The sequence below is a fragment of the Anolis carolinensis genome, unplaced genomic scaffold (genome assembly GCF_035594765.1).
Source record: "Anolis carolinensis isolate JA03-04 unplaced genomic scaffold, rAnoCar3.1.pri scaffold_7, whole genome shotgun sequence".
NCBI classification, from domain to species: domain Eukaryota; kingdom Metazoa; phylum Chordata; class Lepidosauria; order Squamata; family Dactyloidae; genus Anolis; species Anolis carolinensis.
In genome coordinates, this window is record NW_026943818.1 from 31,001,194 (window position 1) to 31,020,798 (window position 19,605).

The 19,605-nt window shown below is 38.3% G+C and overlaps 2 protein-coding genes across 17 annotated transcripts in view; both read right to left on the reverse strand.

The window, feature by feature from the left end:
* Nucleotides 1-13,338, reverse strand: part of pias4 (protein inhibitor of activated STAT 4) — a 55,454-nt gene extending 42,116 nt beyond the window's left edge. For all 15 annotated transcript variants that reach the window (XR_010000256.1, XR_010000251.1, XR_010000249.1 and 12 more), the window contains exon 1: nt 13,260-13,338. The gene's annotated coding sequence lies outside the window, so the exon portion shown is untranslated. The remainder of the gene's footprint in view (nt 1-13,259) is intronic.
* The window catches only part of zbtb7a (zinc finger and BTB domain containing 7A), a 31,856-nt gene extending 13,633 nt beyond the window's left edge, over nt 1-18,223 (reverse strand). Inside the window, exons 1-2 of one of the 2 annotated variants that reach the window (XM_062960230.1) lie at nt 18,027-18,223; nt 2,550-3,739 (exon numbers count right to left, since the gene is read on the reverse strand). In XM_062960230.1, coding sequence (XP_062816300.1) covers nt 2,550-3,724 — 1,175 coding nt within the window. In that variant the 5' untranslated portion in view covers nt 3,725-3,739; nt 18,027-18,223. Of the gene's footprint in view, nt 1-2,549; nt 3,740-13,259; nt 13,395-18,026 lie in introns of those variants that run through there. The other variant, XM_062960231.1, reaches the window with a different exon arrangement.
* Between the last annotated feature and the right edge of the window lie 1,382 nt (nt 18,224-19,605).

Consider the following 19,605-nt stretch of genomic DNA (forward strand, 5'->3'; position numbering starts at 1 on the left):
GTTGTTCCTAGTGCTAAAATATTTATTATTAATTATTATTATTATTATTATTTATTGGTGACATTTACATCCCGCCCTTCTCACTCCGAAGGAGCACCCCGCAGAGACATTATTATTATTATTATTATTAGTAGTAGTAGTAGTAGTATTATTATGGGTTGCCATGCAGGATATCTCTTCAAATTTGACACTTTTCCCGCAAATGGTAATTGGGCCAATTGTTGTTCCTAGTGCTAGAATATTTATTATTAATTATTATTATTATTATTATTTATTGGTGACATTTACATCCCGCCCTTCTCACCCCGAAGGAGCACCCCGCAGAGACATTATTATTATTATTAGTAGTAGTAGTAGTAGTAGTAGTATTATTATGGGTTGCCATGCAGGATATCTCTTCAAATTTGACACTTTTCCCGCAAATGGTAATTGGGCCAATTGTTGTTCCTAGTGCTAGAATATTTATTATTAATTATTATTATTATTATTATTTATTGGTGACATTTACATCCCGCCCTTCTCACCCCGAAGGAGCACCCCGCAGAGACATTATTATTATTATTATTAGTAGTAGTAGTAGTAGTAGTATTATTATGGGTTGCCATGCAGGATATCTCTTCAAATTTGACACTTTTCCCGCAAATGGTAATTGGGCCAATTGTTGTTCCTAGTGCTAGAATATTTATTATTATTATTATTATTATTACTTATTGGTGACATTTACATCCCGCCCTTCTCACCCCGAAGGAGCACCCCGCAGAGACATTATTATTATTATTATTATTATTATTATTGAAAATGAAGGAAGAGCACCTCCCAGAGCCAGAATGATGATGATTATTAATATATTGCTGACATTTACATCCCGCCCTTCTCACCCCGAGGGAGCAACCCCCCCAGAGCCAGTATTATTATTATTATTATTGAAAATGGAGAAAGAGCACCTCCTAGTGATAGAATTATTATTACTGTAATTAATTAATGTATTTATTGGTGACATTCTAACCCCAAAGGAGCACCCCCCGGAACCAGAATTATTATTCTTATTATTATTATTGAAAATGGAGAAAGAGCACCTCCCGGAGCCAGAATTTTTATTATTATTATTATTATTTTATTATTATTATTATTATTATTATTATTATTATTGAAAATGGAGAAAGAGCACCTCCCAGAGCCAGAATTATTATTATTATTATTGAAAATGGAGAAAAAGCACCTCCCAGAGCCAGATTATTATATTATTATTATTATTATTGAAAATGGAGAAAGAGCACCTCCCAGAGCCAGATTATTATTATTATTGAAAATGGAGAAAGAGCACCTCCCAGAGCCAGAATTATTATTATTATTATTATTATTATTGAAAACGGAGAAAGAGCACCTCCCAGAGCCAGAATTATTATTATTATTATTATTATTATTGAAAACGGAGAAAGAGCACCTCCCAGAGCCAGAATTATTATTATTATTATTATTATTATTATTATTGAAAATGGAGAAAAAGCACCTCCCAGAGCCAGATTATTATATTATTATTATTGAAAACGGAGAAAGAGCACCTCCCAGAGCCAGAATTATTATTATTATTATTATTGAAAATGCAGAAAAAGCACCTCCCAGAGCCAGATTATATTATTATTATTATTATTATTGAAAATGGAGAAAGAGCACCTCCCAGAGCCAGATTATTATATTATTATTATTGAAAATGGAGAAAAAGCACATCCCAGAGCCAGATTATTATTACTATTATTATTATTATTATTATTGAAAATGGAGAAAGAGCACCTCCCAGAGCCAGAATTATTATTATTATTATTATTATTGAAAATGGAGAAAGAGCACCTCCCAGAGCCAGATTATTATTATTATTATTGAAAATGGAGAAATAGTACCTCCCAGAGCCAGATTATTATTATTATTTTTATTATTATTGAAAATGGAGAAAAAGCACCTCCCAGAGCCAGATTATTATTACTATTATTATTATTATTATTGAAAATGGAGAAAGAGCACCTCCCAGAGCCAGATTATTATTATTATTATTGAAAATGGAGAAAGAGTACCTCCCAGAGCCAGATTATTATTATTATTATTATTGAAAATGGAGAAAGAGCACCTCCCAGAGCCAGAATAATAATAATAATAATTATTATTATTATTATTATTATTATTATTGAAAACGGAGAAAGAGCACCTCCCAGAGCCAGAATTATTATTATTATTGTTGAAAATGCAGAAACAGCACCTCCCAGAGCCATTATTATTATTATTATTATTATTATTATTATTATTAATTTATTGGCCCAACAGATAAATACGGAGACCCTAAAAGGGTTATGGGCCCAGCAGATTTCCTTTCTCTTTCCAATTCTCTCCCAAAAGGACCACAGAACAAATTGCAAAACTTATTGAATGCGGAACCATTTCGCTTCCTTGGGAATGAAAATGAAAATTGTACACAATGTACAATGCCAATCAACTTATTCTATTCCATTCCACCCCGTGCCCTCGTCTGGTCCCCCCCGCGCGGGTGGGCCGCTCACCTGGTGAACCGGACCTTGCAAATGTTACATTCGTAGGGCTTCTCGCCGGTGTGGGTCCGGATGTGTCGGGGCAGCTTCCCGGCGCCCTGGATGACCTTCTCGCAGATGGGGCACTTCTGGAATGCTTTGGCCCGGATCTTCTTCTCGCCCTTCTGCGACCACGGCGAGTACTCCCGCCCCTCCTGGGAAGTGCTAAAGTATTTCAAGTAATAATCCATCACCCCGTCCACGTCCTCCTTGCGCTCCTCCTCGCCGCCTTGTTGTTGTTGCTGGCGCCCCACCGAGTTCATCATCTGCTGGAGGAGGGCGCTGGCGGCCAGGCCGTCCACCTCTCGGGCCAGGTCGGCCTCCTCGTCCTTGAGGGCGAAGGCCGGGGAGTCGGCCGCGTCCGGGGCGTCCGGCGGGAGGGGCGGCGGCGGGGGCCCCTCGTCCTGGCCGTTCTGGGAGGGCGCGAAGAGGGCGGGCTTCTCCTCCTCCCGGTCCAGCCACAGGCCGGGGTTGCTGTCGGGGTCGCACTCGCCGGGCTTTGGTCTCTCGCCGGCGGCCTGGGAGTAGAAGTCCATGCCGTTGGAGTCCGGCTCGTCCTCGGCCGCCGCCCCGTCGGGGCCCCGGAAGCCGAGCCGCTGCAGGTCGCGCAGGTCTTGGTTGGTCCACGAGAAAGCGCCCGCCGGCTGGCCGTTGATGGGGTTGCTTTGGAAGAACTCCAGGTACTCCTTGGCTCGGAGGTGGTTGCGCTGATCAATTTGATCTACTGAGTCCATCTGGTCGTGGTTCTTGGCCAGAATCTTCCTCTCCAGGAGGTCGGTGCAGACCTCGCGCACGGCCTGGATCTCCAGCAGCGTGGCCGCGTCCAGGATCTCGCCCACGTTGGAGGTGCTGACGGTCAGCGTGGCCGTGTAGGCGAACTCCAGCAGCGCTGACAGCGCCTCGGCCGTCACGAAGTCGATCTCGTAGACGTTCTGCTGGTCCACCACCAGGCCCGAGGTGAAGAGCTTCTTGAAGTACTCGCTGCAGGCCGCCAGCACCGAGCGGTGGGTCGGGAACTCCTGCCCGTCCACCAGGATCACCACGTCGCACAGCAGGCCGTGGTTGCGCTGCTCGTTCAGGCTGCTCAGGATGTCGCTGCTGTGGTCCGGGAAGGGGATCCCGATGGGGCCGTCCACGCCGCCCTCCATGCCGGAACCAGGGGGCTGGAGGAAGAGGGACACCAGGGGAGTTAGCGGGACAGAGCTAGCGTGGTCTTGAGGTGTGAGAGGATGCCTCAGTGTGAAGTAGGCATCTGTGTGAGCTAGGCCTCAGTATGAGAAGGCTCCAGTGTGAAGGCTGCTGTGTGTAAAGCTAGTGTCTGAGAAGGCTCCAGTGTGAAGGCTGCTGTGTGTAAAGCTAGTGTCTGAGAAGGCTCCAGTGTGAGGTGGGCCTCAGTGAGAGAACGCCTCAATGTGAAGTAAACATCACACTGAGGTAGGCCTCAGTATGAGAAGGTCTAGCATGAGAGAAGCTCCAGTGTGAAGGCTGCCGTGTGTAAAGCATGGACCTCACTGTTAGGCTCAGTGAGAAATAGGCATCTGCGTGAGGTAGGCCTCAGTATGAGAAGGCCAAGCGTGAGAAGCTTCGGTGAGAGAAGCTCCAGTGTGAAGGCTGCTGTGTGTAAAGCTAGTGTGTGAGAAGGCTCCAGTGTGAGGTGGGCCTCAGTGTTAGTCAGTGAAAAGTAGGCATCTGCGTGAGATAGGCCTCAGTATGAGAAGGCTCTGTGTGTAAAGCTAGTGTGTGAGAAGGCTCCAGTGTGAGGTGGGCCTCAGTCAGTCAGCCTCAATGAGAAGTAGGCATCTGCGTGAGGTAGGCCTCAGTATGAGAAGGCTCTGTGTGTAAAGCTAGTGTGTGAGAAGGCTCCAATGTGAGGTGGGCCTCAGTCAGTCAGCCTCAATGAGAAGTAGGCATCTGCGTGAGGTAGGCCTCAGTATGAGAAGGCTCTGTGTGTAAAGCTAGTGTGTGAGAAGGCTCCAGTGTGAGGTGGGCCTCAGTCAGTCAGCCTCAATGAGAAGTAGGCATCTACGTGAGGTAGGCCTCAGTATGAGAAGGCCTAGCGTGAGAAGCTTCAGTGAGAGAAGCTTCAGTGTGTAAAGCTACTGTGTGAGAAGGCTCCCATGTGAGAAAGCCGAGTGTGAAGGCTGCTGTGTGTAAAGCTAGTGTGTGAGAAGGCTCCAGTGTGAGGAAGCCGAGTGTGAAGGCTGCTGTGTGTAAAGCTACTGTGTGAGAAGGCTCCAGTGTGAAGGCTGCTGTTTATAACGCTGTGAGAGAAGGCTCCAGTGTGAGAAGGCCTTGTGTGTAAAGGTACTATGTGAAATTCGGTGTGAGAGAAGGCTCCGTGAGAGCGAAGCTGTTTATCCACATGAGGAAGAAGCCCAGCAAAAACAAGAAGAGGAAGAAGGAGAAAGAGCAGAGGGTTTCCACCCCGCAACCAGAGAGCACACTGAACGTCACCCAGGATGCATCTCTACAGCAAAGTTGCTCAACAGGACGAACTTCAACTAGGGACGGAGTTTCAGGGGGTTAACCTGGCATGATGGGAGTTGTAGTTCACCCAGAAAGAGAAGAAGGAGGGGGGAAAGTGGGCCACGTGTTTTACCCAATGGCACGGGGCCCGATGCCAAGGAAAAGCCGGTCGGGCCGGCCGATCCGCTCCCCGCAAAGGCTCCTTTCCTTCCCGGTGCCAGGAGGGGGGCGGAGGAGCGGGTTCAGGTCCTGCCACGGCGGGTGTCGCAAGCCACGCAATGGGGAGCCAAACTGGTTTCCCTCAGCCCCGCGGCCTCCCTCCCTCCTTCCCTGCCTTCGCCCAGGAATGCGGGGAGTCCCTGCCAGACGCCCTTCTCGGGAGGCAAAGGTGCGACGCAGCAGCGGAAAAGGCCAACACCATCCCGGGATACGGCCACTGTCCTCCCCAAACACCATCCTGCCCACCATGCAAGTCAAGGCTTACAAGCAGGACAATTTCCTACAAGATTTTCTGTTTTTCCTCCACCACAGACATCCCAGTGTTTCTGACTCTCTCCATTGGTGTGGGATTCGCATCACCCCACCCACCGCCTCTCCCTTAACCCTTTCCTACCCTTTTCTATGAAACACAGCAAACATACAGGGACAATTTCCTTCAAGATTTTCTGTGTTTCCTCCACCACAGACATCCCAGTATTTCTGACTCTCTCCAATGGTGTGGGATTCGCATCACGCCACCCACTGCTTCTCCCTTAACCCTTTCCTAAGGCACACAGAAAACATACAGGGACAATTTCATCCTAGATTTACTATTTTCTAAGGCACACAGCAAACATACAGGGACAATTTCACCCTTGATTTTCCGTGTTTCCTCTACCACAGACATCCCAGTGTTTCTCTCTCCATTGGTGTAGAATTCGCATCACCCCACCCACCACCTCTCCCTTAACCCTTTCCTACCGTTTTCTAAGGCACACAGCAAAGATACAGGGAGAATTTCATCCTAGATTTTATGTGTTTCCTCCTCCACAGTCATCCCAGTGTTTCTTTCTCAACTGGTGTGGACTTTGCATCACCCCGCCCACCGCCCCTCCCTTAACCCTTTCCAAAGGCACACAGCAAACATACAGGGACAATTTCATCCTAGATTTACTATTTTCTAAGGCACACAGCAAACATACAGGGACAATTTCATCCTAGATTTACTATTTTCTAAGGCACACAGCAAACATACAGGGACAATTTCACCCTTGATTTTCCGTGTTTCCTCTACCACAGACATCCCAGTGTTTCTCTCTCCATTGGTGTAGAATTCGCATCACCCCACCCACCACCTCTCCCTTAACCCTTTCCTACCGTTTTCTAAGGCACACAGCAAAGATACAGGGAGAATTTCATCCTAGATTTTATGTGTTTCCTCCTCCACAGTCATCCCAGTGTTTCTTTCTCAACTGGTGTGGACTTTGCATCACCCCGCCCACCGCCCCTCCCTTAACCCTTTCCAAAGGCACACAGCAAACATACAGGGACAATTTCATCCTAGATTTACTATTTTCTAAGGCACACAGCAAACATACAGGGACAATTTCATCCGTGTTTCCTCCACCACAGACATCCCAGTGTTCTCCTATGAGCACCTGCAGAGGCAGGCCTTCCCTGGCAAGGGCCAGGCTAGATGGCCTCTGGGTTCTCCCTTTCTGGGTCTCATGATCCCAAGCACAGTCTTGGGAACCTCGCCTGACCTCTCCAGGCAACCACATGACGAGAGGAGGAGGAGGAGGAGGAGGATGCTACAGGCAGAAGCATTTACTCCACATAAAGTTTCCCAAAGTTTCCACATTGGCGACGCTCTTGTAAACCAACTGGAAGCTGGTAGGCTTCAATTCACAACAACAATAATAGTAATATATGTGCAGCAATATTAGAATGGGTTGCTGTGAGTTTTCTGGGCTGTATGGCCATGTCCCAGAAGTAATTCTCTCCTGACTTTTCGCCCACAGGCATCCTCAGAGGTTCAATGCTGATCAAGGTGGCCAAGGGCAACCTTCACACTTCAGCCAGGAAGCAGAAGCACCACCAAAACCTTCCCAAAATACAGTTGGAGAACCTCAAGAGAAGGAGACGCCAGCAGACTCCTAGGTTGTCTATACTTCACTTGAGAAGCACCATCCCAAAATACAGTTGGAGAACCTCAAGAGAAGGAGACGCCAGCAGACTCCTAGGTTGTCTATACTTCACTTGAGAAGCACCATCCCAAAATACACTTGAAGAACCTCAAGAGAAGGAGACGCCAGCAGACTCCTAGGTTGTCTATACTTCACTTGAGAAGCACCATCCCAAAATACACTTGAAGAACCTCAAGAGAAGGAGACGCCAGCAGACTCCTAGGTTGTCTATACTTCACTTGAGAAGCACCATCCCAAAATACACTTGAAGAACCTCAAGAGAAGGAGACGCCAGCAGACTCCTAGGTTGTCTATACTTCACTTGAGAAGCACCATCCCAAAATACACTTGAAGAACCTCAAGAGAAGGAGACGCCAGCAGACTCCTAGGTTGTCTATACTTCACTTGAGAAGCACCATCCCAAAATACAGTTGGAGAACCTCAAGAGAAGGAGACGCCAGCAGACTCCTAGGTTGTCTATACTTCACTTGAGAAGCACCATCCCAAAATACACTTGAAGAACCTCAAGAGAAGGAGACGCCAGCAGACTCCTAGGTTGTCTATACTTCACTTGAGAAGCACCATCCCAAAATACACTTGAAGAACCTCAAGAGAAGGAGACGCCAGCAGACTCCTAGGTTGTCTATACTTCACTTGAGAAGCACCATCCCAAAATACACTTGAAGAACCTCAAGAGAAGGAGACGCCAGCAGACTCCTAGGTTGTCTATACTTCACTTGAGAAGCACCATCCCAAAATACAGTTGGAGAACCTCAAGAGAAGGAGACGCCAGCAGACTCCTAGGTTGTCTATACTTCACTTGAGAAGCACCATCCCAAAATACAGTTGGAGAACCTCAAGAGAAGGAGACGCCAGCAGACTCCTAGGTTGTCTATACTTCACTTGAGAAGCACCATCCCAAAATACAGTTGGAGAACCTCAAGAGAAGGAGACGCCAGCAGACTCCTAGGTTGTCTATACTTCACTTGAGAAGCACCATCCCAAAATACAATTGAAGAACCTCAAGAGAAGGAGACGCCAGCAGACTCCTAGGTTTTCTATGCTTCACTGGAGTTGGAAACGACCCCAGAGGGCATCTAGTCCCACTTCCATCCAAGGCTGAAGAACCTCAAGAGAAGGAGACGTCAGGATGTCTAAGCGTCACTCAAGATGCACCATCAAAACCCTCTCAAAACACGGTTGAAGAACCTCAAGAGGAGATGCCAGCAGACTCCTAGGCTGTCTATGCTTCACTGGAGTTGGAAAGGACCCCAGAGGGCATCTAGTCCCACTTCCATCCAAGGCTGAAAAACCTCAAGAGAAGGAGACGCCAGCAGACTCCTTTACTGGAGTTGGAAGGGGCCCCCAGAGGGCACCTAACCCTCCCTCAAAGACATTGAAGAACCTCAAAGCACCATCACAACCTTTACAAGGCTGAAGAACCTCAAGAGAAGGAGCCGAAGCTCCATCAAAGCTCTCCCAAAACACGGTTGAAGAACCTCAAGAGGAGACACTATCAGACTCCTTTACTGGAGTAGGAAGGGGCCCCCAGAGGGCATCTAGCCCACCCTCAAAGACATTGAAGAACCTCAAAGCACCATCACAACTTTTACAAGGCTGAAGAACCTCAAGAGAAGGAGATGCCAGCAGACTCCTAGTTGGTCTATGTTTCACTGGAGTTGGAGGGACCCCAGAGGGCATCTAGTCCAATCTCCTTCATCCAGGAAGCAGACACACCATCAGAGACCTTCTAAGGTTGAAAGAACCTCAAGAGAAGGAGACATCACTCGAGAAGCACCATCCAAACCCTCCCAAATATGGTTGGAGAACCTCAAGAGAAGGAGAGCCCAGCAGACTCCTTCACTGGAGTTGGAAGAGACCCCCAGAGGGCATCTAGTCCAATCTCCTTCATCCAGGAAGCAGACACACCATCAGAGACCTTCTAAGGTTGAAAGAACCTCCAGAGGAGATGTCAGTTCCCAAAGGGCATCTAGTCCAACGTCCTTCCAAGGTTGAAGAACCTCAAGAGAAGGAGACATCACTCGAGAAGCACCATCCAAACCCTCCCAAATATGGTTGGAGAACCTCAAGAGAAGGAGACCCCAGCAGACTCCTAGTTTCACTGGAGTTGGAAGAGACCCCCAGAGGGCATCTAGTCCAATCTCCTTCATCCAGGAAGCAGACACACCATCAGAGACCTTCTAAGGTTGAAAGAACCTCCAGAGGAGATGTCAGTTCCCAAAGGGCATCTAGTCCAACGTCCTTCCAAGGTTGAAGAACCTCAAGAGAAGGAGACATCACTCGAGAAGCACCATCCAAACCCTCCCAAATATGGTTGGAGAACCTCAAGAGAAGGAGACATCACTCAAGAAGCACCATCCAAATCCTCCCAAATATGGTTGGAGAACCTCAAGAGAAGGAGACATCACTCGAGAAGCACCATCCAAACCCTCCCAAATATGGTTGGAGAACCTCAAGAGAAGGAGACATCACTCGAGAAGCACCATCCAAACCCTCCCAAATATGGTTGGAGAACCTCAAGAGAAGGAGACATCACTCGAGAAGCACCATCCAAACCCTCCCAAATATGGTTGGAGAACCTCAAGAGAAGGAGACATCACTCGAGAAGCACCATCCAAACCCTCCCAAATATGGTTGGAGAACCTCAAGAGAAGGAGACATCACTCAAGAAGCACCATCCAAATCCTCCCAAATATGGTTGGAGAACCTCAAGAGAAGGAGACATCACTCGAGAAGCACCATCCAAACCCTCCCAAATATGGTTGGAGAACCTCAAGAGAAGGAGACATCACTCGAGAAGCACCATCCAAACCCTCCCAAATATGGTTGGAGAACCTCAAGAGAAGGAGACATCACTCGAGAAGCACCATCCAAACCCTCCCAAATATGGTTGGAGAACCTCAAGAGAAGGAGACATCACTCAAGAAGCACCATCCAAATCCTCCCAAATATGGTTGGAGAACCTCAAGAGAAGGAGACATCACTCGAGAAGCACCATCCAAACCCTCCCAAATATGGTTGGAGAACCTCAAGAGAAGGAGACATCACTCAAGAAGCACCATCCAAACCCTCCCAAATATGGTTGGAGAACCTCAAGAGAAGGAGACATCACTCAAGAAGCACCATCCAAACCCTCCCAAATATGGTTGGAGAACCTCAAGAGAAGGAGACCCCAGCAGACTCCTAGTTTCACTGGAGTTGGAAGAGACCCCCAGAGGGCACCTAGCCCACCTTCCTTGAGGGTCTGGAGCAGGCCTCCTCCCTCTGGCAGAGGGCGAGGGAGGGGAGAGGCCCACATTAGCATGGCCTGCTTCTCTTTCTGCGCCAGGAAGTGGGCACGACGCCCACCTCTGTTCCTCTCTCTCTCTCTCGCTCCACTCGTTCTCTCTCTCTCTCGCTCGCTCTCCCAACCTCTTCAGGGCTTTTCCAGGCAAACAAGCGGGACCCCACCCAGAACAAGGAGGAGGAGGAGGACGGGCAAGACGGGGCACATCCCCCTTCTCCTCCACTCACCAGGAACAACGAGGCCACTCTCGGCCTTTCAGACATCAATTATTCAGGGTTTCCTCTCGTTCCTCCATCACAACAAGGGATCCAAGTTTCCAGGGAAGGAGAGGGGGGCACAACTAAAACACTCCCGAAAGAGGCACATCTGGGGTCCATCCTCCCCCAAGGCAATAACAATCATGATATAATATAATATATAACTATACCAATATAGTATAATGATATACAATAACAATATAATGTATATTATTATATTATATTGTTACTGTATATTATTATACAACAACAATATAGTACACTAATATAAAATAACAATACAATATAATAATATACAACAACAATATAGTATAATAATATAAAATAACAATATAATAATATACAATAACAATCTATATATATAAAAGAGTGATGGCATCACGGCGACCCACAAAACAACAAAACTACAGGCCCCCCAACCTCGAAATTTGACAACACAACCCCTCATCCACGCCTCTAGGTTGATACAACAAAAAAGAAAAGGAAAATAAAGTCCTAATTACAGGGAGAGGAATAATAGTTTTTATCCAATTGCTGCCAGTTTGAAGGCTAAGCTCCTCCAACTTGGTCTCCTAGCAACCCAATAAAAAATAATTAAAAAACACTAAAAATAATTAAAAACACTACAAATTAATACAATAAAATACTATAACAGAAAATAACTAAAAATAATACAAGAAAATAATAAAATGTAATAAATAAAAAGATAACTTACAATAAAATTAATTAAAAAATACAAATAACGTCAAATAAAAATTACACAATAATTTTTAACCAATACCACCACCACTTTGCCACAGCAACGCGTGGCCGGGCACAGCTAGTAATGATATACAATAACAATATAATGTATATTATTATATCATATTGTTACTGTATATTATTATACAACAACAATATAGTACACTAATATAAAATAACAATACAATATAATAATATACAACAACAATATAGTATAATAATATAAAATAACAATATAATAATATACAATAACAATATAATATAATATACAACAATAGCAATATAGTCTCTATATATATAAAAGAGTGATGGCATCATGGCAGCGGACAAAACGACAAAAGTAAACACCCCACAACCCCGAAAATTGACAGCACAACCCCTCATCCATGCCTCCAGGTTGATACAACAAAAAGAAAAGAAAAATAAAGTCCTAATTAGAGGACTCCTAAAGAGGACGATAATATTAATTGTTATAATTATTATGCCAGTTAAATATTATAATCATTATTATTATTATGCCAATTAAATAATATTATAATCATCATTTGGCTCCTAAAGAGGACGATAATATTAATTGTTATAATTATTATGCCAGTTAAATATTATAATCATTATTATTATTATGCCAATTAAATAATATTATAATCATCATTTGGCTCCTAAAGAGGACGATAATATTAATTGTTATTATTATTATGCCAGTTAAATATTATAATCATTATTATTATTATTATGCCAATTAAATAATATTATAATCATCATGTGGCTTCTAAAGAGGACAATAATATTAATTGTTATTATTATTATGCCAGTTAAATATTATAATCATTATTATTATTATTATTATTATTATTATTATTATTATTATGCCAATTAAATAATATTATAATCATCATGTGGCTCCTAAAGAGGATGATAATATTAATTGTAATTATTATTATGCCAATTAATTATTATTATTATTATTAGCATTATGTCAATTAAATAATATTATAATCATGTGGCTCCTAAAGAGGACGATAATATTAATTGTAATTATTATTATGCCAATTAATTATTATTATTATTATCATTATGTCAATTAAATAATATTATAATCATGTGGCTCCTAAAGAGGACGATAATATTAATTGTAATTATTATTATGCCAATTAATTATTATTATTATTATCATTATGTCAATTAAATAATATTATAATCATGTGGCTCCTAAAGAGGATGATAATATTAATTGTAATTATTATTATGCCAATTAAATTATAATATTATCATCATGTGACTCCTAAAGAGGACAATAATATTAATTGTAATAATAGTAATAATAATAATAATTATTATTATGCCAATTAAATAATAGTATTATAATCCTCATTTGGCTCCTAAAGCGGACGATAATATTAATTGTAATTATTATTACGCCAATTAATTATTATTATTATTATTATTATTATTATTATTATCATTATGTCAATTAAATAATATTATAATCATTTGGCTCCTAAAGAGGATGATAATATTAATTGTAATTATTATTATGCCAATTAAATTATAATATTATCATCATGTGACTCCTAAAGAGGACAATAATATTAATTGTAATAATAGTAATAATTATTATTATTATTATGCCAATTAAATAATAGTATTATAATCCTCATTTGGCTCCTAAAGCGGACGATAATATTAATTGCAATTATTATCATTAATATCCTGCCAATTTTCCCACTTATTCTCGATTCTCTGGTACCTGATATTGTGCTTCTAGGTGAAGGTAGGCCTCACTTTCGGAGCTCGTCCCGGTTGGGCTTCTTCCGAGGCAGGCCCTTTTATAATCGAGGCCCGCCAAGGCCTCGGGGGTCTCCAGCCGGCCTCAGGCGCCGCTGACAGGAAGCCGAGGCCGGGCTGAGCGGGCAGGCGAGGCCGGTCTGGGCCCCGCCCGGGCCTTGCGCTAGGCCTCGCATCCCCGGCCTTTCCTGACGCGCCGCGCCCGGGGACCCCACCTCTCCCCCGGGGCAGGCCCCGCCGCTGGCCCCGCTCGCGCTCTCCTCAGCAGCCTCGCCTGCCCTTCCCGCACTAGTCCCGCCCCCTCCCAGCGCAGCCATTGGCCCACACGGGAATACGCGCTTGCCATTGGACCGTCAGCGGCGCCGCCCCGCCGCGGTGCACCCCGGGAGACGTAGTCCCCGCCTCCATGGCACCTGCTAGGGAAAGCGCCCCAGAAAGACTACAACTCCCAGAAACCCCTTCTCTTTGCTTCCCCCCACCCTTGATAACCCACAGTTAGGACAACGTAGGCACGCAGCAAGGAGGCGGTTAGGCCCCTTCCCCAACAAGAAGCAGAAGGAGAAGTCAATAATAATAATAATAATAATAATAATAAATAACAACAATAAACAACAACAACAGCAGCAGCCCTTGCCATCCCTGTCAATGGGAATGTCAAGCCACCCACAGCATGGGAATCAATGGCAGGAAAGTAAAATAATATAGTAATATAATGGGACTAAAATAAAACCTCAGTAATAAAATATAATAATAGAATCATAATATAAAATATTATAAACGACTGAGCAGCAGCAATATAAAATATTATAATAAAATATAATACTGTAAAATATAACAATATAAAACCCAAATAATATATAATAGGGTTGTTGTATGTCTTTCGGGCTGTATATAATAGAATATACTAAAATATAATAGAATAGAATATATATAATAGAATATATATAATATATAATAGAATATACTAAAATATAATAGAATAGAATATATATAATAGAATATATATAATATATAATAGAATATACTAAAATATAATAGAATAGAATATATATAATAGAATATATATAATATATAATAGAATATACTAAAATATAATAGAATAGAATATATATAATATATAATAGAATATACTAAAATAGAATAGAATAGAATATATATAATAGAATATATATAATATATAATAGAATATACTAAAATATAATAGAATAGAATATATATAATAGAATATATATAATATATAATAGAATATACTAAAATAGAATAGAATAGAATATATATAATAGAATATATATAATATATAATAGAATATACTAAAATATAATAGAATAGAATATATATAATAGAATAAATATAATATATAATAGAATATACTAAAATATAATAGAATAGAATATATATAATAGAATATATATAATATATAATAGAATATACTAAAATAGAATAGAATAGAATATATATAATAGAATATACTAAAATATAATAGAATATATATAATAGAATATATATAATATATAATAGAATATACTAAAATATAATAGAATAGAATATATATAATAGAATATATATAATATATAATAGAATATACTAAAATATAATAGAATAGAATATATATAATAGAATATATATAATATATAATAGAATATACTAAAATATAATATAATAGAATATATATAATAGAATATACTAAAATATAATAGAATATATATAATAGAATATATATAATATATAATAGAATATACTAAAATATAATATAATAGAATATATATAATAGAATATATATAATATATAATAGAATATACTAAAATATAATAGAATAGAATATATATAATAGAATATATATAATATATAATAGAATATACTAAAATATAATAGAATAGAATATATATAATATATAATAGAATATACTAAAATATAATATAATAATAGAACTGAAATAAAACCCAATGATAATAATATATAATACCGAAATTAATATATTAAAAATGGGATATAATATATAATAGAATATAATAATATATAACTATAATATTATATTATATTACAATATATATTTTATAATATAATAATAATAGTACTGATATAAAATATAGATACATTAAAATACAAATAATCAATAAATAAAATAATGGAAAAAACCCAGATTCTTCTCCTTTCACACCTTAAGCAGCAAACCCAGTGCATATATATATAAATATATATATACACACTCACATGAATTAAAATACAAATAATAAATAAATAAAATACTGAAAAAAACCCAGATTCACTTCTTGTCACACCTTAGCAGCAAACCCAATACAAAATGAATTAAAATACAAATAATAAATAAATAAAATAGTGGGAAAAAAGCCAGATTCACCTCCTTTCACCCCTTAAGCAGCAATAAGTCATTATTATAAGACTTATAATAAAGGAAATATATTAAATAGAATTAAAAGCACCTCCTTTTAATATAAAATATTTTTTTAAAAAAAATCAATTAAAATACAAATAATAAAGCAATAAAATAGTGGGGGGGGGGGGGAACCAGATTATCCTCCTAGAGCTAAGACTTATAATAACAAAAGGAAATATATTAAATAATAATAATAATAAAAAGAAATATATTAAATAGAATTAAAAGCACCACCTTTTAATATAAAATATTTTTTTAAAAAAATCAATTAAAATACAAATAATAAAGCAATAAAATAGTGGGGGGGGGGGGAACCAGATTATCCTCCTAGAGCTAAGACTTATAATAACAAAAGCAAATGTATTAAATAATAATAATAATAACAATAAAAAGAAATATATTAAATAGAATTAAAAGCACCTCCTTTTAATATAAAATAAAATTAAAAATAAATCAGTTAAAATACAAATAATAAATAAATAAAATAGTGGGGGGGGGACCATATTCTCCTCCTAGATCTAAGACTTATAATAACAAAAGGAAATGTATTAAATAATAATAATAATAATAATAAATGGGAATATATGAAATAGAATTAAAAGCACAATAATAATAAAAATAAAAATAAAAGGAAATATATTAAATAATAATAGTAGGAAATATATTTATTAATAATAATAATAAAAGGAAATATATTAAATAGAATTAAAAGCACCTCCTTTTAATATAAAATAAAATTAAAAAATAAAATAATTAAAATACAAATAATAAATAAATAAAATAGTGTGTGTGTTTGTGTGGGGGGGGGGAACCAGATTCTCCTCCTAGATCTAAGACTTATAATAACAAAAGGAAATGTATTAAATAATAATAATAATAATAATAATAATAATAATAATAAATGGGAATATATGAAATAGAATTAAAAGCACAATAATAATAATAATAATAATTGGAAATATATTAATAATAATAATAAAAGGAAATATATTAAATAATAATAATAATAATAAATGGGAATATATGAAATAGAATTAAAAGCACAATAATAATAATAATAATAGGAAATATATTAAATAATAATAATAATAATAATAATAGGAAATATATTAAATAATAATAATAATAATAAATGGGAATATATGAAATAGAATTAAAAGCACAATAATAATAATAATAGGAAATATATGAAATAATAATAATAATAAAAGGAAATATATTAAATAATAATAATAATAATAAATGGGAATATATGAAATAGAATTAAAAGCACAATAATAATAATAATAATAATAATAGGAAATATATTAAATAATAATAATAATAAATGGGAATATATGAAATAGAATTAAAAGCACAATAATAATAATAATAATAATAGGAAATATATTAAATAATAATAATAATAATAAATGGGAATATATGAAATAGAATTAAAAGCAGAATAATAATAATAATAAAAGGAAATATATTAAATAATAATAATAATAATAAATGGGAATATATGAAATAGAATTAAAAGCACAATAATAATAATAATAAATGGGAATATATGAAATAGAATTAAAAGCACAATAATAATAATAATAATAACAATAAAAGGAAATATATTAAATAATAATAATAAGAGGAAATGTATTAAATAGAATTGCAAGCCACCTCTTTTCACCTTCACCTGCTTCGCTCTTAAAGGAGAAGCAGCCAAGCCTAAGCATGGGGAGATTCAATAATAATAATAATAATAATAATAATAATAATAATAATAATAATAAATAAGTTAGGGAATTTTGGATGAGATCCTGGAGGAAGGAAGAGAAGGAAGGAAGGAAGGAAGGAAATATATTAAATAATAGTAAAAAAGGAATGAAATAATAATAATAAAAAAGGAAATATATTAAATAATAATAATAAAAGGAATGAAATAAAAAAAGGAAATATATTAAATAATAATAATAAAAGGAATGAAATAAAAAAAGGAAATATATTAAATAATAATAAAAGGAATGAAATAATAATAATAACAAAAGGAAATATATTAAATAATAATAAAAGGAATTAAATAATAACAATAAAAAAGGAAATATATTAAATAATAATAATAAAAGGAAATGTATTAAATAGAACTGCAAGCCACCTCTTTTCACCTTCACCTGCTTCGCTCTTAAAGGAGAAGCAGCCAAGCCTAAGCACGGGGAGATTCCATAGTAATAACAATTAATAATAATAATAATAATAATAATAAATAAGTTAGGGAATTTTGGATGAGATCCTGGAGGAAGGAAGAGAAGGAAGGAAGGTAAGGAGGAAGGCAGGCCAAGGCCAGGTGTTTCTTACCTGGCTTGTTTCTGGAGGGAGGGGGGAAGAAGGGAGGGAGGGCGCGGGGTCTTCTCTTCTTCCTCTTCCTCTTCCTCTTCCTCTTCTTCTTCTTCCCGGAACCGGAGAGATGCCAAAGCCCCGTATGTGCGTCCGCCCGCCCGCCCGCCTGCTGCTCTCAACTCCCCTTCCTGGTTCCAACTCTCGGGGTAAGGGAAGAGGGAGGGGACAAAAAAGGGGAGGGGGCTCTCGCGCACTCTCTCTGGCTCCCTCCCTCCCTCCCTCCCGCTCTTAAAGGGACAGCGCGCCCCTTCCAAAGGCACCCACCCACCAAGACCAAAGGGGAGAATAAGATAAAGATAAATATATAAAGGGGGCAAAGGGCATCCAAGGCCAGGCAGGGTCCAGGCTGGATGCCAAGCACGAGGGGTTTGTTATCTAACCCCAGGAATCAGGACTCATAGGGATAATAATAATAATAATAATAATAATAATAATAATAATAATAATAATAATACTGGGATCTGCACACATCATCAGAAAATACATCACACAGTCCTAGACACTTGGGAAGTGTTCGACTTGTGGTTTTGTGACACGAAATCCAGCATGTCTCTCTTGTTTGCTGTGTCATAATAATAATAATAATAATAATAATAATAATAATACATCACACAGTCCTAGACACTTGGGAAGTGTTCAACTTGTGGTTTTGTGACACGAAATCCAGCATATCTATCTTGTTTGCTGTGTCATAATAATAATAATAATAATAATAATAATAATAATAATAATAATACATCACACAGTCCTAGACACTTGGGAAGTGTTCAACTTGTGGTTTTGTGACACGAAATCCAGCATATCTATCTTGTTTGCTGTGTCATAATAATAATAATAATAATAATAATAATAATAATAATAATAATACATCACACAGTCCTAGACACTTGGGAAGTGTTCAACTTGTGGTTTTGTGACACGAAATCCAGCATATCTATCTTGTTTGCTGTGTCATAATAATAATAATAATAATAATAATAATAATAATAATAATAATAATACATCCCACAGTCCTAGACACTTGGGAAGTGTTCGACTTGTGGTTTTGTGACACGAAATCCAGCATATCTATCTTGTTTGCTGTGTCATAATAATAATAATAATAATAATAATAATAATAATAATAATACATCACACAGTCCTAGACACTTGGGAAGTGTTCGACTTGTGGTTTTGTGACACGAAATCCAGCATGTCTCTCTTGTTTGCTGTGTCATAATAATAATAATAATAATAATAATAATAATAATACATCACACAGTCCTAGACACTTGGGAAGTGTTCAACTTGTGGTTTTGTGACACGAAATCCAGCATGTCTATCTTGTTTGCTGTGTCATAATAATAATAATAATAATAATAATAATAATAATACATCACACAGTCCTAGACACTTGGGAAGTGTTCAACTTGTGGTTTTGTGACACGAAATCCAGCATATCTATCTTGTTTGCTGTGTCATAATAATAATAATAATAATAATAATAATAATAATAATACATCACACAGTCCTAGACACTTGGGAAGTGTTCGACTTG